Below are 26,205 nucleotides of genomic sequence, written 5' to 3'. Positions count from 1 at the left end.
AGCGGAGAACTAGTTCTCTGTCTCCTGTCCTTCTCCCTCTTTCACTCCTGTTGCATCTTAAGAGGCATGCATTTCCTCTGACTGCAAACTGTCAGAGGAATGTGTGCATGTCTTAGCCCCTAGTCTCGGTGTGACAAAGGCCACTGTGGAGAAGCGGACCTCTCCACAAACTCCCAACACACAGGTGCTGCATCAGTGATGACAGTATGGGTGTCTCGATAGCTCACTGGCCCCTCCATCCTAGGGTTCAGCTGGGTGTTTCGATAGCTGACTGGCCCCTCCATCTAGGGTCCAACTCATAGCAAAGGTATAACAATGTAAGTTCATATTATCTGCCTCTACCCTGCATTGGCCCTGTGCTGCCACATAATGGGCCTCTCAGATGGCCTTGTTCTTCTCAAAGTGTGCAGCATTGTCGAGGGCCATCATCCAATATTACATCCAGCTTACTAAGCAACTTGTGGATAGTTTGTCCCAACGGTCGGTAAATGTCAGTCTGCAGCAGCCAGCCAGTGAACTGTTTAAATAAGTATTTATTTGTGGAATAATACATTAAGACGCAAAAACAATATTAGATGTCAAAATAGACTTTAATGTGTTTACAATTAATTGTACATGATACATATTTGGACTATCAAATATCACTTCTTCAGTTAATGAAAAATATTTAAAGAAATATCTACAATAGACCACTCATATTTACATTTGGTATTTCATTTTCCTTGATCATGATTATTATATATATTTTTTATAGCTATACAGCTTACTATGTGCAGTCCAGGAAGGGAGTAATTACATTAGAAATAAGAGTTTTATAATAATGATATATGAATAATAAAACTATAAGAATAACAAGATATGTTCTTTCCTTTTTAAAACATGACCAGATGACAGAAGAAATAGCTTTATAGACAGTTGTGCAACTATCAAAAGCTCCTCAGACAGGCGTTAAACAGTATGAAACGCTCAGTAACAGTACCATCTTGATCGGCTTATTCTGACGAATTCTGACCAGTGACCTCCATGCATTGCTTAACACTATATCATGAAAAACTGCACAATATGCTGTACGACACATAGCCTAGGAGAAACCCTGGTTTCGTACTGTATGTGCTGTTGCCAACTCTTCGGTCATGCCATACATGTTTAGTATGACAATGAAGGAATACAGAGAGGAGTTAGCAAGAGCACAAACAGACTGTTCCACCAGGCTACAAAGGTACATTTTACAATCACAAAGAGAAGCTGCTCTATGGTTTCAGCTCCTGGCAGCAAGAAATGAAGGAATGAAGATCCAGAGATGCATGCTCCTTCGTCCTCTCACAAACAAATATTGTTATTTTGATATTGGCCAGGATTCAATCCGGACCGTGGAAGATCTGCATTGAATGCGATATCCATGACCGCGTTAACATTTGCTTAAAATGGTGCATTATCAGAAAGGAGCTATCCGATTGAATCCTGCCCTTAGTCCGTGGAGTGTTCCTTCACTGGGTCTCCATCTGTCCGGGTTACATCTGTTCTCCCTTGACCAGCAGGTGGATCGACGCCTTTGGCGCCATTGATGCATGCAGCTCGATCCGCACCTCTGGAGCTTCTGACGGAGGCAGATCGATCTATCTTAGGGGGATCCACATCTCTCGAGTTTCTGACAGTGGCAGCTCGATTCAAACCTCTGGAGGTTCTAGTGCCTTCAGCTTGATCAACACCTCTGGAGCTCCGGACACTAGCAGATCGATCCACACCTCTGGAGCTTCGGATGCTAGCAGCCCGGGCTAACTTAGTGAGGGTCTCCTCATAGGGTGTTGGCAGGTAGACCATGAGGAAGACTCCGTCCGACATGTCTGTCTCAGAGCTGCAGCTGGGGATCTGGTCTCTGTGCAAAGCCAGTGAGGACAGGAAGTCAGTGCTGCTCTCTGGGTCCTGGAGGTCCTGCAGATCTTGGAGCTCCTCCAGGTCCAGGGTGATGACATTGGTCAGAGCCAATTTGCTGGTAGAGCATCTCCTGTAGACCAGGAAGCCAACGAGACTGATGAAAAGGAGCGAGGTTGTTGCTACGACAACATAAAGGATGAACTCTTTGCTCATGATGTCCTCTTTGCTCATGATGTCCTCACTGGGGGTCAACTCATTCCAGTGGTCACCCTGACGATAGAGTAAAAGGTGTGAACAACACTAGTTACTTCTATTTCACATACTGTTAAACATCTCATCCATTTTGTTTAATGTGCACCCTGTTGATCAACTCACCTGAGCATGTTTGTCGAGAGAGGGGAGCGGCGACGGCCCAGACCCAGGGACCCAGTCAAGGCTATCTCTGCCCGCTGGCCCGAACTTTATCCAACCGCTATCGAGTAACATCCGCATGATGCTGGGCTGAAAGCCTGGGCTTGGAGTGCAGAGTGGAGCAACAATCAGAGCGATTATCACTCTTGTGTCAGGGTGTACAATACTTACAAATGAGGGCATGACAAGCATGGGTCCAGCTAAGAGATCAGTGAGGACGTAACAGTGTCCAATCACAGCCAGGCTTCTCCAATCTCTTTGGATTTACTCACAGCAGCTCCACATTTGGCCTACATTGTAAATAAATGGTTACGTGGCTGGTTTGTCAACTGATGTGGCGAGTGAGGCAGATTTATGGAGTGGGGAAATGCACTCTTAGAAAAAAAACAAGTTTTTCTGGCTTGTCCCTGTCGGAGAACCCGGTAAAACCCTTTCACCCACAAACACTGTTTTGAGAAAAGGTTCTGAAGAACCCCTCTTAGATGAAGAGAGTTACATATTGAGACCAATATCAATTGTATAAAATAAATAATCAAATTCAGTAATCGATTTGTTTGTTTATTCTACAACACAACATAAAAGCGCTTTGAAATATACTGAGTATGAATACAAACATGAATACATACAATCTGAAGACAAATTACATCAGCAAGGGAGTCCAGCCAGAGAAAAACACAAGCATTATAATAGTTACTTTATCAAAGGCAGAAAAAAGCTTTTAAAATTCACGGTGACAATACTGGCCCTCTTAGGGCTCTATTAAATCTGTCATTGAAGAATTACAGATTGTGTGATAGATATTTAAAAAGGTAATGTAATTCCTGATTGAGCCGACATATGCAGCGTTTACCATGAACGCAGTCTCCACTAACGCTGAAACGTTGCCTTTAAATTTCATGCTGTAACACAGAACTTCCACAATAGGGATTGAATAGAGCCCTAAGCAAGACATTCTTCCTGCCAGGCTTGTGCCATTCAGTTCATCCATAATACCGACCATAGTCATTCAGAGGAAAATGTACAGAACTTACAAACTGGCAGAAGTTTGACAGTATATGTACACTTAGTTGCAGAACCGTAAAATGTTCATAAAACATATATCAATATTAACCAAATGTTTGTAATCATTTAATTAAATTTCGTTTGGCCAAACACTTAAGATGGCAGAATTAATCTGTTAACAAAACAGTTGTCTTAGTGCATGAAAACATTACAGAAACCTTCAGGCATGCTCCACACATTCCTTTCTACATTTTAGAACACTTTCTCACTCAAATTGCCTTAAATTAAGCATTACACAATACACCTTTAGCCTCAGGCCCCAGCTGTAAAAGAGACCTTGGTCTCAGTCTGTGTTCCTTGTTCGAAATAAAGGTATAATAATACCATTGATGTCAAGTGATTTTAATTGAATCATGTGCTTTTGGTTATAAAACAAAACACATTGAACTGTGTTGAAAACAATTGCCATCTCATGGGATCATACTTATGGGTTCCAAAAGATGTTCTAATTTTTCTCAAATATTGTTTAATTGCTCCAAAGGAATTGCCTTGAATATTTTGTTAATCCTGATCATACAGTATTCATGCGCCATAAAGTAATGTGCTCCCACACTGCAGAACATATGGAATTGGACTATTGATGGTTTCAAATAAATGCATCAACACAGTTTGGGGCAGGGGAGTAAAAATGTGTTATAGGAAGCAATGATATTTCCACAGTCTAGGACGGTTAGATACACAAACACTCCATTGTTTTTAATATCAACGTCCATCATCCCATAAACTGATCACTTTGAACAAACATTTGGGTCACAATCTACCCACAAATGTGCAACTCAGACAATAAGGAATAGTCGATGGTTTCTCTCCCAAAGCCGCTTATATGCCTACGCACTCTCTCTGGGTCCTGCTCCCTTTTCATCCTCAATCAGCAGATAGGAAGCTATGGCAGATGAGACGTTTCTTGGAAAGGATCAACAGTTAGAAGATAGTGCCTCTATATAACACATTCACAAGCTGCATGCTCAGCCTAATTTCCAGAGAGATGATGCTGTAAAAGTATACGAACGAATGGAACTTAATAATCATCAGCAGCTTACATCAAGGGCTCCATTCAATCTTTATTGCTAAAGTTCAGCTTTACAGCATGATGAGCATGGGCTCAGACTATACGTAACATAAGAAATGTAAATTTCAGGAAAACTCAAATTAGTTGGTATGTTTCGTTTGGTATGGTTACATAAGACAGAAGGTTGCCTAAGGCAAAAACAAAAGGAGGATGTTTGGTTGTAATATAACGCAAACGTATAGCAACCCAAAGGTTGCGTGTTCAAATCTCATCGACAACTTTTGCATTTAGCAACTACTATTTTTTTCAGCTACTTTGCAAATACTTAGCATGTTAGCTAACCCTTTCCCTAACCCCAACCCTACCTTAACGTTAGCCAGCTAGCTAAATTTAACCGCAACAAATTGGAATTCGTAACATATCATACATATTGCAAATTTGTTACATTGTATGAATTGCAATTCATAACACATCATACGAATTGTAATTTGTAACATATATGAAATGGATGATGGGCTTCCACAAATTAATACATACCATACAAATTTACATTTACTATGATACCCCTGAGTCCAGGCTGGCGTGACTTTAAATTTTAACAGCAATATTCCTGCATCAGTGGAGACTGTATTCAAGGTAAACGCTGTATGTCAGCTCAATCGGAAATGACCTTTACATTTCTAAATCACCCAATCTGTAATGCTTCAGCCATCCAGATTGAATAGAGCCCCTAGACACATACAGTGGGCAGGTCTTTGGTCATTGTACAGTCATTTTCACCTCCCAAAGTTGATCGTTACATTAAGACAGTAAACAAAAAGGTACATTCTACAATAAACTGTATGTATGCAAAAAACTGTCCCAGGCAGTCAGAAGAAAATACACTATAAAGCACTGTAATAAGTAAACTTGACACTGAAAATTCTACCCCCAGTACTGACCAGATGAGAATACGCTCAACAAATTATGCAATGAAAGCAATTACTAAACTTTTCAATAGTAAAATATTACATTAACTCTCATGACATAATTCTAACATCATAACATGTTACTTTCTAGATATCTACATTTAAATGTACTTATTTTTCAGTTTTCTATATGAAATCATCTTGATTCATTGTAAAAGTGTGTTACTATAATGAGCTTGAGAGTGCTTCCATATAAAAATGTACTATATTCACAAATGCATTTGGCCAACTTAATTAATAATTTATCTGATCAGTTTTTTCTATTCTTGCCTATTTTAGAGTACAATAGGTAAGAAAACCTAATAAGTTATATTTATTTTTAATACCTTTTAAAGCGCAGACATTTACTACCAGAGATTCAACTAATCTTTGGAGGACAGCATGAAAATGTCAACTGTATCAAAACATTAGGGAACAAATGTACATGAGATTCTCAAGGGAACATGTTTTGAGGGCAGGTGCATATTATATCTACTAATAAATAGTCCACTAAAGTTACTAAAATCCTAGACAAAATTGTGTGGGTGGGTACAATTTGACTGCTCAAATTTACACAAACAGCAATGGGGAACATATTTTATAGTGATACATGTACTGAGTGTTCAATCATCTGTCCCTTTTCATTAATACCCAAGCAGATGTCAGCTATTAGAGCAGGGTCAGAGAGATCAGAGGGACAACATGATAGCAATTCCGACATTTCCTATAGAGGGGCTGGCGAGGAGTCCGGGTATGGTCAGGGAAAGGCGTAGCGATTGGAGAATCATCATGTTTGGGTCTGACATTATCTAAGGATGACCGTTTCTAGACAGGCCAGGTCTGAGCATGGCTCCAACCCAAACTGTTGTTGAGGTTTGAGGGTATATGAACGAAACCTAATCCTGCCTTACAGTATTTGTTGGGTTGTTTATCAACAGCGCTTTCAATGAGGATCAGCATGTGGGGATTTGCTCTCTGATTTCATTGGACATTGATGAGTAAGACTCATTGACCTATATGGTGAGGTCTCAGGCATGCTTAGATAATAGTAAGGGTGTATTTCTGTCATGTGTCTAAGTTAAAGAATGGATGGATTAGGGCAGTGGTGTAGTGGAGGGTAAACGCAAGTAAAATATTTTGGGCCCAACAGTTTACCTACCTTCTGCAGATTTTTTTTTCTCCGAAAGTATAGGGAGCCATACTTTTTTTCACTGCGACAGCCAATTAGAGTTTATTTTTTTTTACCTCTGCATCACTGGATTAGGGTCACGTGGTCTGTTTACCTAGAGGGGACTGGGTCACTTTCATCAAGGGCTTGTGACTGGCTGGTGTCATCAAGGCATCTCATCTCCTCTCTTAAACAAAATGTGTTAATGTTAATTAATACTAAAGAGTATATCATCCATTTCACTGAGAGGGGCCTGGGCTTGGTAAATCATTTTGCCTGATTTATAGATGTGAATCTTGTCAGAGTGCAGTACACCAATTTACTACTGAAATGTGTAAAGCTAACTGGAACCAATATCTTCATATGGCACAATATCTGATTTATATACAGTTATTCCATGGTCAAATCACAAATATAAATCAACAAAAATATATTCTTAATATAATAGCATATTTGCAGTTGTAAAGAATTTATATAAATAATATGTAGTAAACATAAATTGGGGTCTACAATAAATAGCTATGTCAGCTAATTTAAAGACACGACGATTCTATTTTTGGTAAAAAGCTAACTTCCATTTCATTCAGGAGTGACAGCGTTAAAGCAAAACCTAGCAAAGATGAACTGCATGACTTCCTGTAAATTACAATCAAACTGAATGACTTCCTGTAAATTACAATCAAACTGAATGCGGCTAAAAGTGGCAATGCAGATTCTCATTGGCTGAGCCTTTGAATCTCCCCTTTACAAACACTGTAAGGAATGCAGCTGCTCCTCACATAGTGATGTCATACATTCTTCCTACGCGACTCAGCCACTCTCGCACTGCCTGGCGCACACGGAGGTCAGTCACGTGACAGGTCAGCTGACTAATGCAGGGGAACACGGCGGGCTGCAGGGCCACGAAGGTAGGGTCTGGAAGGAGCTGGATCTGAGTCAGGATGGTCAGAACCATGTTAGTCCATGCCTAGAGAGAGAGAGAGAGAGCGAGACAGAGGCAGAGAGAGAACGAGGGAACAAGAGAGAACAAAATAAAGAGAACGAGAAAAGAGAAAGAGGATAGAGTTTTGCGCTTACACTTGCGTGCAAGTGTTTATCCAATCATGAAAAGAGAACTGGACCTGTATCTGGCCATGTTTCCCCTGCGTGCGGCCTCACCCACCTGTATCTGGTCATGTTTCCCCTGCGTGCGGTCCCACCCACCTGTATCTGGCCATGTTTCCCCTGCGTGCGGCCTCACCCACCTGTATCTGGCCATGTTTCCCCTGCGTGCGGTCCCACCCACCTGTATCTGGCCATGTTTCCCCTGCGTGCGGTCCCACCCACCTGTATCTGGTCATGTTTCCCCTGCGTGCGGTCCCACCCACCTGTATCTGGCCATGTTTCCCCTGCGTGCGGCCTCACCCACCTGTATCTGGCCATGTTTCCCCTGCGTGCGGCCTCACCCACCTGTATCTGGTCATGTTTCCCCTGCGTGCGGCCTCACCCACCTGTATCTGGTCATGTTTCCCCTGCGTGCGGCCTCACCCACCTGTATCTGGCCATGTTTCCCCTGCGTGCGGTCCCACCCACCTGTATCTGGTCATGTTTCCCCTGCGTGCGGTCCCACCCACCTGTATCTGGTCATGTTTCCCCTGCGTGCGGTCCCACCCACCTGTATCTGGCCATGTTTCCCCTGCGTGCGGTCCTACCCACCTGTATCTGGCCATGTTTCCCCTGCGTGCGGTCCCACCCACCTGTATCTGGCCATGATTCCCCTGCGTGCGGTCCTACCCACCTGTATCTGGCCATGTTTCCCCTGCGTGCGGTCCTACCCACCTGTATCTGGCCATGTTTCCCCTGCGTGCGGTCCCACCCACCTGTATCTGGTCATGTTTCCCCTGCGTGCGGCCTCACCCACCTGTATCTGGCCATGTTTCCCCTGCGTGCGGCCTCACCCACCTGTATCTGGTCATGTTTCCCCTGCGTGCGGCCTCACCCACCTGTATCTGGCCATGTTTCCCCTGCGTGCGGTCCCACCCACCTGTATCTGGCCATGTTTCCCCTGCGTGCGGTCCCACCCACCTGTATCTGGCCATGTTTCCCCTGCGTGCGGTCCCACCCACCTGTATCTGGTCATGTTTCCCCTGCGTGCGGCCTCACCCACCTGTATCTGGTCATGTTTCCCCTGCGTGCGGCCTCACCCACCTGTATCTGGTCATGTTTCCCCTGCGTGCGGTCCCACCCACCTGTATCTGGCCATGTTTCCCCTGCGTGCGGTCCCACCCACCTGTATCTGGTCATGTTTCCCCTGCAGTCCTACCCACCTGTATCTGGTCATGTTTCCCCTGCAGTCCTACCCACCTGTATCTGGCCATGTTTCCCCTGCAGTCCTACCCACCTGTATCTGGTCATGTTTCCCCTGCAGTCCTACCCACCTGTATCTGGCCATGTTTCCCCTGCAGTCCTACCCACCTGTATCTGGTCATGTTTCCCCTGCAGTCCTACCCACCTGTATCTGGTCATGTTTCCCCTGCAGTCCTACCCACCTGTATCTGGTCATGTTTCCCCTGCAGTCCTACCCACCTGTATCTGGTCATGTTTCCCCTGCAGTCCTACCCACCTGTATCTGGCCATGTTTCCCCTGCAGTCCTACCCACCTGTATCTGGTCATGTTTCCCCTGCAGTCCTACCCACCTGTATCTGGTCATGTTTCCCCTGCAGTCCTACCCACCTGTATCTGGCCATGTTTCCCCTGCAGTCCTACCCACCTGTATCTGGCCATGTTTCCCCTGCAGTCCTACCCACCTGTATCTGGTCATGTTTCCCCTGCAGTCCTACCCACCTGTATCTGGTCATGTTTCCCCTGCAGTCCTACCCACCTGTATCTGGTCATGTTTCCCCTGCAGTCCTACCCACCTGTATCTGGTCATGTTTCCCCTGCAGTCCTACCTGTATCTGAGCCTCTGAGTCTCTAATGGAGACGCTGTGGGAGCTGGCTGTAGAACCGGAGCGGGGTCTGATCTTCTCCTGCCTCAGCACCTCTGGCCCGGCACTGAACGAGTGTCTCATGGGCCCCGGGTCCACCAGCTGCTGGGGCCTCTGTGGGTTGGAGGACTCTGGGCCCCTCATCGTCCCTGCCTCGCCCCTGTTCTCTCCCCCCTTGGTCTCCTTCACGAAGGTGGTATGGTTGTGCTGCTGCTTTCTCTTCTTGTACTCCATCATCAGCTTGGTGATGGTCTTGTCGGTGGCGATGGTGTATAGCTTGTTCCCAGCACTCTCCCACCACTCCTTCTTGCGGCCCGCTGGGTCTCTCCTCTCCCCTCTCAGGTGTGGCAGGCTGTCCATGCAGTAGCCAGCAGTAGGGCTGTGGGTGTCCTCTGACGGCGTCTCTGCCAGGTGGGAGTGCACGCTGTCATCTGAGGGTGTTCCCCGGCCGGACAGGCCTCCCGTGGAGGGAGTGGGAGTCTCGGGGGTGGAGGGGAAGAAGGGCAGGAAGAAGAGTGGGTCCCCCCGGAAGACGGGCACTGCCTCGTCCACCAGGTTCTCCTGGTCCAGGTGCATCTGGATGTAGTTGTTGCAGAGGTCCATGCAGAGCTTGTGCAGCCGCTTGACCAGCCAGGCCCAGTCTGCGCTGCTGACCGGCTGGATGCTGAGCGAAGGGATAGTGGCCCTCCACTGGCGCTTCTCCTTCCCCCGCGGGGGACTCACCTGAGCCGTCTCCTCGAAGATGTCCTCGTCCTCGGAGGAGCACTGCTGGGAGGAGTCGGAGCTGCCCTCGTCCTCCTCGTAAAGGATCTTCTTCACCAGCTCAGCAGTGATGCTCTCTTGGTTGGTGAGCGTGGCACACAGCAGGGCCTGGAAGTAGATGTTGAAGCTCATGGCAGACTGGCGGTACAGGTTGGCAGCGCCACACACCCCAGACACCTTCATCAGCAGGTACTTGAGGCCCGGGCGCGTATCAAAGTCTCGGGCTGTGCGGTAGGAGTCCAGCAGCAGGTCGAAGATGATGGCCAGGTTCTGCATGGAGATGTAGCGCAGGAAACCAGATGGTCTAGGATCAGATACTGGGGTGGTCTTCTCCTGGGTCTCAGCATCACCAGGGTGCTTAACAAACTCCTCCAGCAGAATGTCATACAGGTTCTGGAGCAACACTTGGTGAGAGAGTAAGCTAACCACTATAGTTCTGAAAGGAATCCTATAGATCAGATGGAGAAAAAGGTTATTGAAACCATTTATGTAAATAGATTCCTATTTTACAGATATTTGGTTTGTCTGTCAGAAACATGCAACAACGAAATGGGATTTAATCTTTAAAGTTTTATGACACACTGCTTTTAAAGCTACAATCCTTAGTTGCTACATCCATTTTTGGATTTATAAATGAATGATATGTACTCATTGATTGTTGAAGAATATAATGTCATGAGCTTAGTTCAACTGTCATACCCCATCAGAACCCAAAAAATATAAGCTTGGTTGTTTGTAAACAATAAAAATGTAAGCAAACAGTAGCCTCAAAACATGGTTAAAACTATAATTTTGATATCATTGATGGTCAGTCCTTGCATCCATAGCGCTTTTTATGAATTTGAGAGTGGTTACATTTCTCCAGCCCCATCCCTCAGCTGTTTACCGAAACAAAGGCGGAGTGACAGATTTGCTATTGTTTCAATTAAGGACTCTAGCTTTAAATCTCAGACATCAATTTCTCCATCCTTCTGGGCATCATATGAGGTTTCTGATAAGCAGCATTAAAGAAAAGGTCCTTAACTGAAAGTCAAAAGCAGATTTAATAAAACCACATTGTAATCCCAAAGAGCTTGATCAAAATAATAATACTGTATCAGAGGTCTCTGGGAATTTTCTTATTTTATAAAAGGGAAAGGATTTCATATCTACGCATGGTGGATAAGACAAAGTCTTCATCATCTGCACGGTAGCTTATGTCATCTGATAACAGATGTTGACATGACATAATATGGTCCATGACAATGAATGGAAAGGAAAGGAAAAATGTAAATAATGAACACAGACAGGTGGGTGTAAATGCTGCTCACAGTAAACCAGAATCATGGTATGGGTGTCATCGAAGTGCTCTTACCCAATTTTTCTGTTGTAAGTCCAGCACAAGATAGAGAAATCAGCACATAAGGAGATGGAATGAGTCTCAGAATATACTGCACATCGAAAACTACATTCTGAGAACGGGCTATGAACCCAGACATAAACTGTAACACACTTTATATAGATAGTGAATAGATTAGAATAGAGCAATGATTCAAAGTTGACGATGTACTGTACACGACAGGTTGAACACACATTATACAAACTTCACACAATGGGCCAGATTTCCAAAGTGTTTGCACTACTTGTAAATCTGGTCCACTGATAAAAGCCACCACACCAGCTATGTGATTAAACATTGCCAACCTTTTCTGAGTGTGACCATTGGATTGCTGGTCTGATGGGAGCTCTATGATGAGCACACAGGACTGGGCATGCTCAAAGCCTTCTTTGTTATTGGGGGTTTTAGGGGAGCACTGGGTGTCCAGCATAAACACCTAAAGACAGGAGGAAGATAGGAGACATGTTCAACAACTAGTCATACTGAACAACATACATGAATTATGAAATGTACTGTCTACATAGAAGATTTGAGACTTAATACAAAGAGGTTTGAAATGTTGTCTAATAACAGATAGATTGATGAATAGTAGTATTTGACACAGGTCGGACTGTGGACAGCCACACAGGTATACGTCATTTCACATCAACATGCATGTAGCCTAGGCCTAGATTCAATCCGGACCGCAGAAGAGCCGTGCAATAGGGCGATTGAAATTTAAAGGTGATTTCCGATTGAGTAAATGAGTGTGCGGTGGTGGAGGGTCACCTGCTGGGCCATGGCTCTGATTCTCCAGTACTCTGCCTCAGCAGAGGGGGAGTGGGACGGGGCGGCCACCTTAACCTCACAGGCGTCCCCAGAGAAGCTGTCTGAACCACTACGGAAACACGCCAGCAGGTTCTACACAAGACAGAGACACAGAAACACACACAGGTTCCGTGTGGCACTCTGGCATGCATGCTGAAGCTATACAGTCTGGAGCACAAGGATACATACAATGTGATCCAATCAACAGGATCTAGAACACACAGCAAACTGATCAACTGCAACTCTCGCAGACACACATGGAACATCATACAAACAGTTGAGACAGTGAAAGTATACATACACCTAGGATTATTTTTTATCTCTAAAGAAATAAATGAATGACAGTAATTCCAACATACATTACTGGAACTAAACATCTAAATTATAGTGGAAATTTACTTTTACTAGGGAATTAATGACCTGTTCTGAATGTAGATGACCCTTTCACAACAACTATGACTATTTTATAAAGCCCTTTTTTACAGTTGTCACAAAGTGCTTTAAAGCCCCAAAGAGCAAGCAATGCAGAGGAGGAAGCACAAAAAAAGCACAAGCCTGAGAAAGTTGGTCTTGTCCATACATTATGCCTGCGTGCATATAGGGTCTACCACTATACATTTTAAGACAGTCTGGAAAAACAATGCTGTTAGTGAAGACACAATGCATTCTTAAGTAGAGTAATCTCTTGCAAGGTCACTATATTTAAGGTCTGGTAGTAATGCATCATGAATTTAAGCCCTCTTTCTACTACAGTACAAGTAGAGACAAGCTTTTTATTTTCTCTCTAAAAGGCTGCAGCTTTAAGCTTTAAAGAAGATTATATTTGGTCCTCTCATATTGTGCTCATATTGTGACTGAGAAAAATACTTGTAGTGAGACGTATCCTTCTAAAAGCAGCCTACCTACTGTAGGAATGTAGTGGGGCTAGATGTAAACATGCATTAACCTGCTGCCACACACCACAGCCATAATCAAAATGGGTTAAAGGCCCAATGCAGCCATTTTTATCTCAATATCAAATCATATCTGTGAAACAAGTACAGTGCATTCGTAAAGTATTCAGACCCCTTGAGTTTTTCAACATTGTTACATTACAGCCTTATTCTAAAATGTATAAAATATATATTTCCTCAATCTACATACAATATCCCATAATGACAAGGTAAAAAAATGTTGTTTTTTTTTTTATAAAAAAAATAAATAACATATATACATATATACACACACACACACACACACACACACACAGCTCAAAAAAATAAAGGGAACACTTAAACACATCCTAGATCTGAATGAAAGAAATAATCTTATTAAATACTTTTTTCTTTACATAGTTGAATGTGCTGACATCAAAATCATCAATGGAAATCCAATTTATCAACCCATGGAGGTCTGGATTTGGAGTCACACTCAAAATTAAAGTGGAAAACCACACTACAGGCTGATCCAACTTTGATGTAATGTCCTTAAAACAAGTCAAAATGAGGCTCAGTAGTGTGTGGCCTCCACGTGCCTGTATGACCTCCATACAACGCCTGGGCATGCTCCTGATGTGGTGGCGGATGGTCTCCCGAGGGATCTCCTCCCAGAACTGGACTAAAGCATCCGCCAACTCCTGGACAGTCTGTGGTGCAACGTGGCGTTGGTGGATGGAGCGAGACATGATGTCCCAGATGTGCTCAATTGGATTCAGGTCTGGGGAACGGGCGGGCCAGTCCATAGCATCAATGCCTTCCTCTTGCAGGAACTGCTGACACACTCCAGCCACATGAGGTCTAGCATTGTCTTGCATTAGGAGGAACCCAGGGCCAACCGCACCAGCATATGGTCTCACAAGGGGTCTGAGGATCTCATCTCGGTACCTAATGGCAGTCAGGCTACCTCTGGCGAGCACATGAAGGGCTGTGCGGCCCCCCAAAGAAATGCCACCCCACACCATGACTGACCCACCGCCAAACCGGTCATGCTGGAGGATGTTGCAGGCAGCAGAACGTTCTCCACGGTGTCTCCAGACTCTGTCACGTGCTCAGTGTGAACCTGCTTTCATCTGTGAAGAGCACAGGGCGCCAGTGGCGAATTTGCCAATCTTGGTGTTCTATGGCAAATGCCAAACGTCCGGCACGGTGTTGGGCTGTAAGCACAACCCCCATGTGTGGACGTCGGGCCCTCATACCACCCTCATGGAGTCTGTTTCTGACCGTTTGAGCAGACACATGCACATTTGTGGCCTGCTGGAGGTCATTTTGCAGGGCTCTGGCAGTGCTTCTCCTGCTCCTCCTTGCACAAAGGCAGAGGTAGCTGTCCTGCTGCTGGGTTATTGCGCTCCTACAGCCTCCTCCACGTCTCCTGATGTACTGGCCTGTCTCCTGGTAGCGCCTCCATGCTCTGGACACTACACTGACAGACACAGCAAACCTTCTTGCCACAGCTCACATTGATGTGCCATCCTGGATGAGCTGCACTACCTGAGCCACTTGTGTGGGTTGTAGACTCCGTCTCATGCTACCACTAGAGTGAAAGCACCGCCAGCATTCAAAAGTGACCAAAACATCAGCCAGGAAGCATAGGAACTGAGAAGTGGTCTGTGGTCCCCACCTGCAGAACCACTCCTTTATTGGGGGTGTCTTGCGAATTGCCTATAATTTCCACCTGTTGTCTATTCCATTTGCACAACAGCATGTGAAATGTATTGTCAATCAGTGTTGCTTCCTAAGTGGACAGTTTGATTTCACAGAAGTGTGATTGACTTGGAGTTACATTGTGTTGTTTAAGTGTTCCCTTTATTTTTTTGAGCAGTATACATTTAGATGGAGTATTTGTCTTCTGTTTTGACTTCTAGAGCCAATTCGACCTTTAAACAGAAAATATATGTCATTGGACTAAGGAGTAACGTTATGCTCCTTTAGTCCAATATTGGGCTAGTTAGCTAGGTAGTGTTCTACTACAGGGAGTACAGCTATGACCGGAAGTTACTTTTCGTAGCAGGTTAGTAGCATTTTCAGCAGCATTTTCAGTAACCCTAACCCTTTTCCTAACCTGCCACGTGAATTATCCTAACCTGCTACGAAAAAGTCAATTCCGGTCGTACAGTGAGGGAAAAAAGTATTTGATCCCCTGCTGATTTTGTACGCTTGCCCACTGACAAAGAAATGATCAGTCTATACTTTTAATGGTAGGTTTATTTGAACAGTGAGAGACAATAACAAAAATCCAGAAAAACACATGTCAAAAATGTTATAAATTGATTTGCATTTTAATGAGGGAAAGAAGTATTTGACCCCCTCTCAATCAGAAAGATTTCTGGCTCCCAGGTGTCTTTTATACAGGTAACGAGCTGAGATTAGGAGCACACTCTTAAAGGGAGTGTTCCTAATCTCAGCTTGTTACCTGTATAAAAAGACACCTGTCCACAGAAGCAATCAATCAATCAGATTCCAAACTCACCACCATGGCCAAGACCAAAGAGCTCTCCAAGGATGTCAGGGACAAGATTGTAGACCTACACAAGGCTGGAATGGGCTACAAGACCATCGCCAAGCAGCTTGGTGAGAAGGTGACAACAATTGGTGCAATTATTCGCAAATGGAAGAAACACAAAATAACTGTCAATCTCCCTCGGCCTGGGGCTCCATACAAGATCTCACCTTGTGGAGTTGCAATGATCATGAGAACAGTGAGGAATCAGCCCAGAACTACACGGGAGGATCTTGTCAATGATCTCAAGGCAGCTGGGACCATAGTCACCAAGAAAACAATTGGTAACACACTACGCCGTGAAGGACTGAAATCCTGCAGCGCCCGCAAGGTCCCCCTGCTCAAGAAAGCACATATACATGCCTGTCTGAAGTTTGCCAATGAACATCTGAATGATTCAGAGGACAACTGGGTGAAAGTGTTGTGGTCAGATGAGACCAAAATGGAGCTCTTTGGCATCAACTCAATTCGCCGTGTTTGGAGGAGGAGGAATGCTGCCTATGACCCCAAGAACACCATCCCCACCATCAAACATGGAGGTGGAAACATTACGCTTTTGGGGTGTTTTTCTGCTAAGGGGACAGGACAACTTCACCGCATCAAAGGGACGATGGACGGGGCCATGTACCGTCAAATCTTGGGTGAGAACCTCCTTCCCTCAGCCAGGGCATTGAAAATGGGTCGTGGATGGGTATTCCAGCATGACAATGACCCAAAACACATGGCCAAGGCAACAAAGGAGTGGCTCAAGAAGAAGCACATTACGGTCCTGGAGTGGCCTAGCCAGTCTCCAGACCTTAATCCCATAGAAAATCTGTGGAGGGAGCTGAAGGTTTGAGTTGCCAAACATCAGCCTCGAAACCTTAATGACTTGGAGAAGATCTGCAAAGAGGAGTGGGACAAAATCCCTCCTGAGATGTGTGCAAACCTGGTGGCCAACTACAAGAAACGTCTGACCTCTGTGATTGCCAACAAGGGTTTTGCCACCAAGTACTAAGTCATGTTTTCCAGAGGGGTCAAATATTTATTTCCCTCATTAAAATGCAAATCAATTTATAACATTTATGACATGCGTTTTTCTGGATTTTTGTTGTTGTTATTCTGTCTCTCACTGTTCAAATAAACCTACCATTACAATTATAGACTGATCATTTCTTTGTCATTGGGCAAACGTATAAAATCAACAGGGGATCAAATACTTTTTTCCCCTCACTGTAGCTGCACTACCTCTAGTCAGAACCATGGCAATGCCCAGGTATTTACCTTGACAGGCTCCAGGGTGGCAGAGAAGGCATCCTGCAGGGCACAGCATGCCAGACGCCACATCTCCTCAGTGAAGACTGGCCCTACCGTCACCAACACGTACCTGCCACAGGAAGAGACAAACACCTGTCACCTACAGCTCAGTCATACACATTCTGTGTGTGTGTGAGCGTGCACAGAGCAAGTGCATGGTCACCTGATGCAAGAGCAGCCCACTCTAGAGATCGTCTCAGCAGGTTCAGCCACACAGGCCACCAGCAGCTTGAAGAGGTCCTTTAGCATCAGGTTGATCAGATGCTCATAGCCAATATCTACAGGAGCACAGAGATATGAAGGATATGGACAGAGGGACAACCAGGATCTGGGGCCGTCTGTATTCAGGCATCTCAGAATAGGAGTCAGGATCAAGTTATTCTTGCCCATGTAAAAATGTTCAATGTGATCTAAAAGGCAAAACTGATCCTAAATCAGCACTCCTACTCTGAGACCCTGGATACACACAGCCCTTGGGCTACATAAGTTTCACAAAGACCTATTTTGTCTAACTGCCTAAGTGCACTTCCATCTCTGCTGACAGCTTAGTGTACACGATGTTTGACCGCCACTCTGGGGTCATTCCATGGCCACTGTACCTGAGTGGATGAAGCTTTGAATGTGCTCCACTACCAACTCACAGCACAACCCAATGGCGTGCTTGAAGTTGGCTGCGGCTATGTCCCAGTACGCATGGTCGCCATGGCTACGCTGGAGCCAAAGTGACATCACAGGAAGAAGAAGCTGGATCACAGAGAATATGGCAAAGCCCGGTCCTATGGAGGTGGAAAAAAATAACCAACGATTGGTTTTCATGTCGGCTACATTCATAATGACTATGTTTATCTTATAAAATTATCACCCAGACCATGTAAACCAAACTCTAGTGGAGCGTGTTGAATCTGATCTGTCCTTTGGTGTTATGGTATCACTTCTAACCTGGCAAGTTGGTGAGCGCTCTGAGAAGTTCAAACAGCAGTTCCAGGGTGGGGGGCTGGTGCTGCCGGGGGCAGTTCGATACCGCTGCAGTCAGCTGCTCCAGCAGCAGGATCCAAACCTGGATCAGGCCTGTGTCATCGTCAAACTCAGCCAGGACACAGTCCATGCCATCCTCACTGCTGACAGACTTCTCTTGGGCCCTCATGGGCAGGCTGGCCAGCCGGGCTCCCAGGAACACTGGCTTGGAAGGCATCTTGTAGATTTTGGCAAGCAGCTGCAGAAGAAAACCTCATCATACAGTGTGGATACACTAAACGTAGATGGGAAAGGTCTTCCTTTAGCGGGGTTGTGTGACCCTTTATTTTTCTATTTTAATAGACTTTTCTGGAAGCCTGTCTGATAAGAGGACTCATTTTCGTGTGACACCCATTGAAAATAGCTAAGGTCGCCCATGGGCCAGTGTTTTCCTACCTGGGAGCACTTCCTCAGGTAGTCCAGAGCAGGGAGGCACAGGTCTGTAGAACTGTAGCCAGTGGCATTGACACAGTCCCCAATCTCCTTATAGTCCACTTCTCCTGGGAACAAGGCCAACACACTCACTGATGGCAATCAGAGTCATCACTTCCATTATTTATTACCAAATAACATGAACATTCAATGTCTCTACCTAAAAATGTTAAGATCATGACAATAGTATTACACATCCGCAGAAGAAAAAATAAATGGTGTAATCATCTCATTTACCTGACTTACCTAAACCTTTGACAAACTTCATAAGGCACATGATGTAGTCAGTTGCTGCGTTGGCGAAGACCTGAATGTTGTCGGTGTTGATAAACGCTTCAAAGACATCAAACACAGGCGCCTGAGACTTCCCTGCATTACATAAGGAGCAGAATAGAAGCTCAATAAAAAAACAGTGATATACAGGAATCTCCTTAAAGAGAGGAGACGAGGCTCTGTGCCAACATACAGGATCTCCTGCTGAGACTCTCCCTCATAAGCCATCATTACAGACAACCCAAAGAAACAGAATGTATGTGAATACAATAGAAATACTGTAGCCGTGCAGTACCTTAGGGAATACAATAACACATAGAAACAATGAGATGTAACAAACTCAAAGACTAGGCTGCCTGTCATACATACCCATGGAATATTCTCCTATCAGGTAGTCTTTCATGTCTGGTTTGTTCCCATGCACAGTCCTCAGGGCACTGAATAGAGGTCTCCAGCCAGACTGGATCTGAGGGGAACACATCTCTACCAGCTCCCCTATGGACGTGACCACCTGAGGGACAAACAATAGGACGTTTTAACTACCGGGTCAACTAATTATAAGAGTTGTGTGTGTGTGGGACAACTCACCTGGTCCTGCACGTCCTCGTCACACAGCTCCAGCTGCATGATGTGCTCGAAGGGTCTGAAGAGCGCCTCGTTAAAGTGGAAGTGGGGAAGCTCTGCCCAGCTGGTTAGCACCTCCATCAGAACATCATGGATGAAGGACACAGCCTTCTGGGATACATGGCGCTCTTTGTGGCAGGCAGCCTAGGAGGAGACAGAGAGAAACAGTAACGAGAACAATGCCCAATGGGCAAAAACTGGTTGAATCAACGTTGTTCCCATGTCATTTCAGCAAAAGAATTATATATCTAATGACATTGAATCAACTTGGAAAACTAAGGGAATTTCGTATTTTCTCACCAAACTAAATCCAATGGCCACGTGAAATGTTTGTTGATTTCATGTTAGTTCACAACACAGCCAAACGTAAATCAAAACTAGACGTTGAACTGATGTCTGTGCCCAGTGGGTATAGGCCTAAAATAACCTGCAGGAAGGGTGAACCTATTAGGCTATACCATATTAGTGATCGTGGAGGAGAGGACATCAGCAAAGGAGGCTACACAGTTGAGACGCATTCCCTGTGCTCATACCTCCACCAGGTGCGGTGCCACTATGCTCCAGGCCCTCATCATGTGCAGCAGGGGTCTGGTCTTATTCCTCACGATCCGCAGCATGGCCTCCCCCAGCCGGAACAGATGCAGAGCGCTACGCCTGTCCATGGTGGACTTGGCCTCTCCTAAAAGGCACACAGGCAACATTGATGACTTTTGGGACTGTTCTGTTGGTTCCATTGTACTGGGCACATTTCACCCAGGGTTTTGATCTAGGTCTGTTGGAGATAAGCATGTGCTGTGTTTGGTACCTGGCATGGCTAAGGAGTAGTCTCCTGTCTCAGTGACTGAGTCAAAGAGCTGGGACTGAGATGCTCTCCTCAGCTGGTGCAGGAAACCCACCAGGCTAACCATGTTCAGTTTACTGACAGAGTCCTCAAATAACCTGCAAAAAAGGTCATACAGTGGAATCCAAATTATTGCCACTATATTCTTCAAACAGCAGAAAGGGGTCACCACAAGCCAATTAGAAAGCTGTGGGACTAGTAGGACAGTGAAACATCTGCCAGATAAGTGTTTTTATTATTTTCTCTAAAATCGGGCTAGTGCTTATGTAGTTATGTAAGCACTGCAGGCAGGGCCGGATTAATGCAGGGGCTCAAGCCCGTAGGGGGCCCAAGAGTCCCCCAAAAAAGATAAAATAGTTTATTTTTATCCAACCACAGAAGCCCACTCTGAATGTTCAAAATACACCAGAGAGCATAATTTAGCCACAGAGGGCCAATAGTAAAAATAAATAACTGGGGACTAAGTTTTATCACAGGCACATACAGGTAACATCCAAAACAAACAAAACACTTAAAATGTCTTAAAAGGGTGTTGGGCCACCACGAGCTGCCAGAACAGCTTCAAAGTACCTTGGCATAGATTCTACAAGTGGACCTAAACCATGGCAGGAAAATGCACCCCACACATAACATACTGTATACTTTGTATTCCTCATTTACTCAAGTGTTTCCTTTATTTTGGAAGTTACAGGTATGCCTACAGTCAGGAAGGTCGCAATTTGTGCTGCATGCGGTGCCAAATATAGGACAGTTTGTTGCATTGTGGCCACAGACATATAATCCATAGAAGGGTTTTGGAACATCTAACCCTGGCAATTTGACTGTTAAACTCATGGGTACACTAGCAATGGCTGCCAGACCTGACTTGAATGGGAACTGCCATCTATGGATTATATTTCTATGGTTGGTTGCGGCTGTCAGTTTGCCTTTTGCAAATTTCAAAATACAATTGCGGGAAAAACACAGTTTGAAAAGCAAATGCCTACCACTGAAAAGAGAAGACTAATCTTTCTGTAGAACCAATAGAAGAAAAAAAAATTCTCAACAACTCCCAGTTTTCAGCAGCACTCTTTTTCAGAGTAGTTTATCGTGAGATATGCTATTGCCCCGACGAGCCCATCACCGGTGAGTATCCTACAGCTTCATCTTCTTCATTAGGTGAGACACTGGAAAGTGTACTTAGTCACTTACTGTAGCCTATAATATACATTTTATATTTCCTCAGAATATTGTACAAATCTGTGTGTCGCTTCATGATGATTTCTTAATCTGGCCCTGACTGCAGGCTATAGCTTATCCATGTGTAATTGGCCTATGTCCAGAAGAGAAAGTGCTGCATGACCATGTGACTCTTAAATTTGTACAATCAAGAGTACCAAATCACATACTGGCCTGGGTCAAATTACAGTGAAATACTTGCATGTACTTGAGCTGTGCTTGGTCCACACTGCCACCAGGTGGCCATTTAACATGGGCTGCTGTTTCTTTCACTGACTTAAATTACAACTTTTGTATTTCAGCCTAGGTCAGTCAACAATAACTATATTGTTTGTTTCATATTGCTATTCAGGCATGAAAGTCAATGAAAAAGACAGTGAGAGGAGAATATGAAACTTAGTATGCTATTCAGACAGTCCTGTAGACTATAATGCGGTACCTGTCTGCCTGTGTAGATAGGGTGCAGACGGCCTTGGATGCGCTGGTCCCAGTCATCAGGCTACGGTCCAGGCCTTTCCCCCCCCTACCCTCCCTTAGCAGCTCCTGGATGGACTGGGGCTGGATGACCGGCTGGCTGCTGAGGGCCAGATCTCTGTCCGGACTAGGCTCGCCGCACAAATCCAGCCCCAGGTCTACAGCCTGCTGGGCCTGGGTGATGGTCATGGTGGCCTGGGAGCTGCCGTCGCTGAAGTGGCTGTGCTCCAGAGAGCTGACATATTCGCTTACCCTGGGTAGACAGAGACAGGTACGCTACTGTATTGTTCAGTGTGTCGTAACAGATGAGTGTTCACATTATAGATGAGTGTTAGTAACCTGTGGCTGCAACTGTACCGAGAATCCAATGTAATATGCTGTCATGCCTTTTTCTCAGTGGTTATGGAGAGGGTTTTGACATTGATCTCTGCATCGCCTGCCCTGCCACAGCTTGGCTGTATTACCTGAAGACGTGGGGCCAGCAGTCCTGGTTGTGGCTGCCCATCTCCAGGCCCACGTTGAGGATGGCCTCCATGCAGAGCACATGAGCCGTGTGCAGCCGCACCCCCTGAGGACGTCCCATCTGCTCCAGCTTCTGCTCCACACGCTGCTTGACTGGGAACACACACACACCCAACAGACACAGGATCAGATCCCAGCACTCTAGCTAGCACAGTATCAAAAACTAAAATGTGACCATGTAACTATGGGATCTTTTCTGAAATGGAGGGATTCTTTATCCTCTGTGTGTCTTGCACAGTAATGACAAATGAAAGGTCATCTTTGGTGTATACACTAGTTTTATAGTACAGTATGTGTGTTTGAAAAAGGCAATTGAATCCCTGTGTACAGTATGTTATGTGGGGTGCTGTAAGTACCTTGTGTGATGGCATCTCCAGACTCTCCCACCTCCTTCTCCTCCTTCTCCTCCTGCACACATGAGGCTGCCGCCATCTGGGCCAGAGCCCAGGCACAATTGGCAGCCACACCTAGAGAATGCATGAATATTCATATTCATTAGAGCTGATGGTAATCAAAGACAAGGTGGGCTGAGAGGGCCTACAGCACCGGTCACAGAGCGCCAAGCCAATACTTTATCATCATATGGTCCTGATTCATATATGTTTTCAGGGACATTTCAATAGCTACACAAATAGACCTATGAAGTATTCAGATTTTGTCCAAAATCTAGGCAAAACCTTTGCTTGAGTTTGATTCTCTCAAAATGTGATGTTTTTGTACTTGTGTCTTTGTGGACACACATCTAAACCAGACCTGGGATCAAATCGTTTTGGTTTTCTTTCAAATACTTTGAGCCTTTGACCCAGCCAGCCTCTGATCTAAACACACTAGCTAATGGGTTAACTAAATGCTTCCTGTTGAAGATTATAGCCAGTCAGGCAGGCCTTATCCACGGTCACCATGGTGTTGGATCCTGTTACCTAGAGCACAACTGAGTCCGGCTGCCTTGCGTAGTCCATCCAGGCTGAGACAGATGGTGTCTCTCTCCCTCTGGCTCTGCTCCTTCAGCCCCTCAGACCCCAGCATGAAGGCCAGGCCCTTGGAGCTGCCCGCCATGCGCCCCGTCAGGGGAGTGGACAGGGTGTCCATCAGGTTCTTCCAGCAGCCCATCAAGATGTAGCGAGCAAACACGATGCCTGAAATAATATGAATGAAGGTTGAGTGAGTGAGTGAGCCAGACGCTTATCTGTGCATTGACCAAGACAATATGTATGAAACAGGATAAAATGGGGGTTGGGTCAGACCCTTAAAGCTAGAATCTGCAGCTGAAAGGGTCACCCTGCCTCTGTTTTGGTAAAAAAAAAAAAAGATGGGCCTGTAGAAATGTAACCATTCTCAAATTCATAGACAGAGCTAGGATGCAAGGACTGGCCATCCACAATATAAAATAATTATAGTTTAAGCATGCTTTGAGGCTACACAGTATTTATTTACACCAACATTATTAACAAACATTGGAGTAAAAAAATACATATTTTGTGTTCTGATGGGGTGACCGTTGAAGTAAGCTCATTTATGAGTTATAGTCTTCAATAATCAATGGGTGTACAGTGCATTCTAAAACAAGATCCCTTGTCTTTTTCCACATTTCATTACAGCCTTATACTAAAATGTATTAAAATACATTTTTTTAAATCAATCTACACACAATAACCCATAATGGCAAAGCAAAAACAGGTTTCTTTTTTTTGTTACAAATTTATTACATATAAAAACAAAAATAACTTATTTACATAGGTATTCAGACCCTTTGCTATGAGACTAAAAATTGAGCTCTGGTGCACCCTGTTTCTTTTGATCCTCCTTGAGATATTTCTACAACTTGGAGTCCATCTGTGGTAAATTAAATTGATTGGACATGATTTGGAAAGGCACACACACACCTGTCTATTTAAGGTCCCACAGTTGACAGTGCATGTCAGGACAAAAACCAAGTCACGAGGTCGAAGGAATTGTCTGTAGAGCTCAGAGACAAGCACAGATCTGGGGAAGGGTACCACAAAATGTTGGCAGCATTGAAGGTCCCCAAGAACACAGTGGCCTCCATCATTCTTAAATGGGAGAAGATTGGAACCACCAAGGCTCTTCCTAGAGCTGTCTGCCCGGCCAAACTGAGCAATCAGGGGAGAAAAGCCTTGGTCAGGAAGGTGACCGAGAACCCGATGGTCACTCTGACAGAGCTCCTCTGGAGATGGGAGAACCTTCCAGAAGGATAACCATCTCTGCAGCACTCCACCAATCAGGCCTTTATGGTAGAGTGGCCAGACGGAAGCAACTCAGTAAAAGGCACATGACAGCCCACTTGGAGTTTGCCAAAAGACACCTAAAGGACTCAGACCATGAGAAACAAGATTCTCTGGTCTGATGAAACCGAGATTGAACTCTTGGCCTGAATGTCAAATGTGACGTCTGGAGGAAACCTGGCACCATCCCTATAGTGAAGCATGGTGGTGGCAGCATCATGCTGTGGGGATATTTTCAGAGGCAGGGAAAGATGAATGGCGCAAAGTCCAGAGAGATCCTTGATGAAAACCTGCTCCAGAGCGCTCAGGACCTCAGACTGGGACAAAGGTTCACCTAAGCACACAGCAAAGACGACACAGGAGTGGCTTTGGGATAAGTCTCAATGTTCGAGTGGCCAAGCCAAAGCCCGGATTTGAACCCGATCTAACCTCTCTGGAGAGACCAGAAAATAGCTGTGCAGTGACACTCTCCATGCAACATGACAAAGCTTGAGAGGATCTGCAGAGAAGAATGGGAGAAACTTCCCAAATACAGGTCTGCCAAGCTCGTAGCGTCATACCCAACAAGACTCAAGGCGGTAATCATTGCCAAAGGTGCTACAACTAACTACTGAGTAAGTCCCTGGATGGGAGACCAGATGCTGCTGGAAGTGGTGTTGGAGGGACAGTAGGAAGCACTCTTTCCTCTGGTCTAAAAAATATCCCAATGCCCCAGGCCAGTGATTGGGGACACTGCCCTGTGTAGGGTGCCGTCTTTCGGATGGGACGTTAAACGGGTGTCCTGACTCTCCGAGGTCATTAAAGATCCCATTGCACTTATCGTAAGAGTAGGGGTGTTAACCCCGGTGTCCTGGCTAAATTCCCAATCTGGCCCTCATACCATCACGGCCACCTAATCATCCCCAGTTTACAATTGGCTCATTCATCCCCCTCCTCTCCCCTGAAACTATTCCCCAGGTCGTTGCTGTAAATGAGAATGTGTTCTCAGTCAACTTACCTGGTAAAATAACGGTAAAATAAAAAAGTAAAGGGTCTGAATACTTATGTAAATGTGATATTTCAGGTTAAGTTTTTATAGATTTGCAAAAATGTTTTTGCTTTGTCATTATGGGGTATTGTGTGTAGATTCAATACATTTTAGAATAAGGCTGTAACGTAACAATGTGGAAAAAGTCTAGGGGTCTGAATACAATGTACAGTACCAGTCAAAAGTTTGGACACCAATACTCATTCAAGGGTTTTTCTTTATTTTTACTATTTTCTACATTTTAGAATAACAAACTATGAAATAACACATATGGAATCATGTAGTAACCCAACACAGGTGTGAGGGTTGACGAGGATAAGGCTGGAGATCACTCTATCATGCTGATTGAGTTCGAATAACAGACCGGAAGCTTCAAACTGA

At 45.0% G+C, this 26,205-nt stretch overlaps 2 protein-coding genes across 10 annotated transcripts in view; both read right to left on the bottom strand.

The window, feature by feature from the left end:
• Positions 1–583: 583 nt before the first annotated feature.
• On the bottom strand, positions 584–2,760 carry LOC106589671 (uncharacterized). The gene is made up of 2 exons (XM_014179927.2): positions 2,251–2,760; positions 584–2,145 (listed from the first exon to the last, which is right to left on the bottom strand). Exons 1-2 carry the CDS (start codon positions 2,476–2,478, stop codon positions 1,468–1,470), a joined length of 906 nt encoding a protein of 301 aa, XP_014035402.1. The 5' UTR covers positions 2,479–2,760; the 3' UTR covers positions 584–1,467.
• A 71-nt stretch (positions 2,761–2,831) lies between these two features.
• The window catches only part of LOC106589681 (brefeldin A-inhibited guanine nucleotide-exchange protein 3), a 48,125-nt gene continuing 24,751 nt past the window's right edge, over positions 2,832–26,205 (bottom strand). For 4 of the 9 annotated variants that reach the window (XM_014179941.2, XM_045710043.1, XM_014179933.2 and 1 more), the window contains 19 exons: positions 23,475–23,690; positions 22,911–23,021; positions 22,497–22,647; positions 21,998–22,285; positions 20,305–20,438; positions 20,033–20,178; positions 19,464–19,643; positions 19,245–19,386; positions 18,840–18,971; positions 18,567–18,670; positions 18,096–18,369; positions 17,756–17,932; positions 17,320–17,434; positions 17,124–17,226; positions 12,348–12,479; positions 11,885–12,015; positions 11,556–11,564; positions 9,404–10,649; positions 2,832–7,439 (listed from right to left, as the gene is read on the bottom strand). In XM_014179941.2, the coding sequence (XP_014035416.1) occupies positions 7,248–7,439; positions 9,404–10,649; positions 11,556–11,564; positions 11,885–12,015; positions 12,348–12,479; positions 17,124–17,226; positions 17,320–17,434; positions 17,756–17,932; positions 18,096–18,369; positions 18,567–18,670; positions 18,840–18,971; positions 19,245–19,386; positions 19,464–19,643; positions 20,033–20,178; positions 20,305–20,438; positions 21,998–22,285; positions 22,497–22,647; positions 22,911–23,021; positions 23,475–23,690 (3,983 nt within the window). In that variant the 3' untranslated portion in view covers positions 2,832–7,247. The remainder of the gene's footprint in view (positions 7,440–9,403; positions 10,650–11,555; positions 11,565–11,884; positions 12,016–12,347; positions 12,480–17,123; positions 17,227–17,319; positions 17,435–17,755; positions 17,933–18,095; positions 18,370–18,566; positions 18,671–18,839; positions 18,972–19,244; positions 19,387–19,463; positions 19,644–20,032; positions 20,179–20,304; positions 20,439–21,997; positions 22,286–22,496; positions 22,648–22,910; positions 23,022–23,474; positions 23,691–26,205) is intronic. The other 5 variants (XM_014179934.2, XM_014179936.2, XM_014179939.2 and 2 more) reach the window with 5 other exon arrangements.

The sequence above is a fragment of the Salmo salar genome, chromosome ssa28, assembly GCF_905237065.1.
Source record: "Salmo salar chromosome ssa28, Ssal_v3.1, whole genome shotgun sequence".
Classification (NCBI taxonomy): Eukaryota; Metazoa; Chordata; class Actinopteri; order Salmoniformes; family Salmonidae; genus Salmo; species Salmo salar.
The sequence above is the reverse complement of the archived record's forward strand: the minus strand, read 5'-3'. Positions and strand labels throughout refer to the sequence as shown.

Bases quoted from the DNA above. Each gene is read 5' to 3' on its own strand.
- LOC106589671 (XM_014179927.2), bottom strand. From the start codon at position 2,478: ATGCTTGTCATGCCCTCATTTGTAAGTATTGTACACCCTGACACAAGA. The intron at 2,146-2,250 runs GTGAGTTGATCA...CTCTATCGTCAG, and splicing joins CTCTCGACAAACATGCTCAG to GGTGACCACTGGAATGAGTT.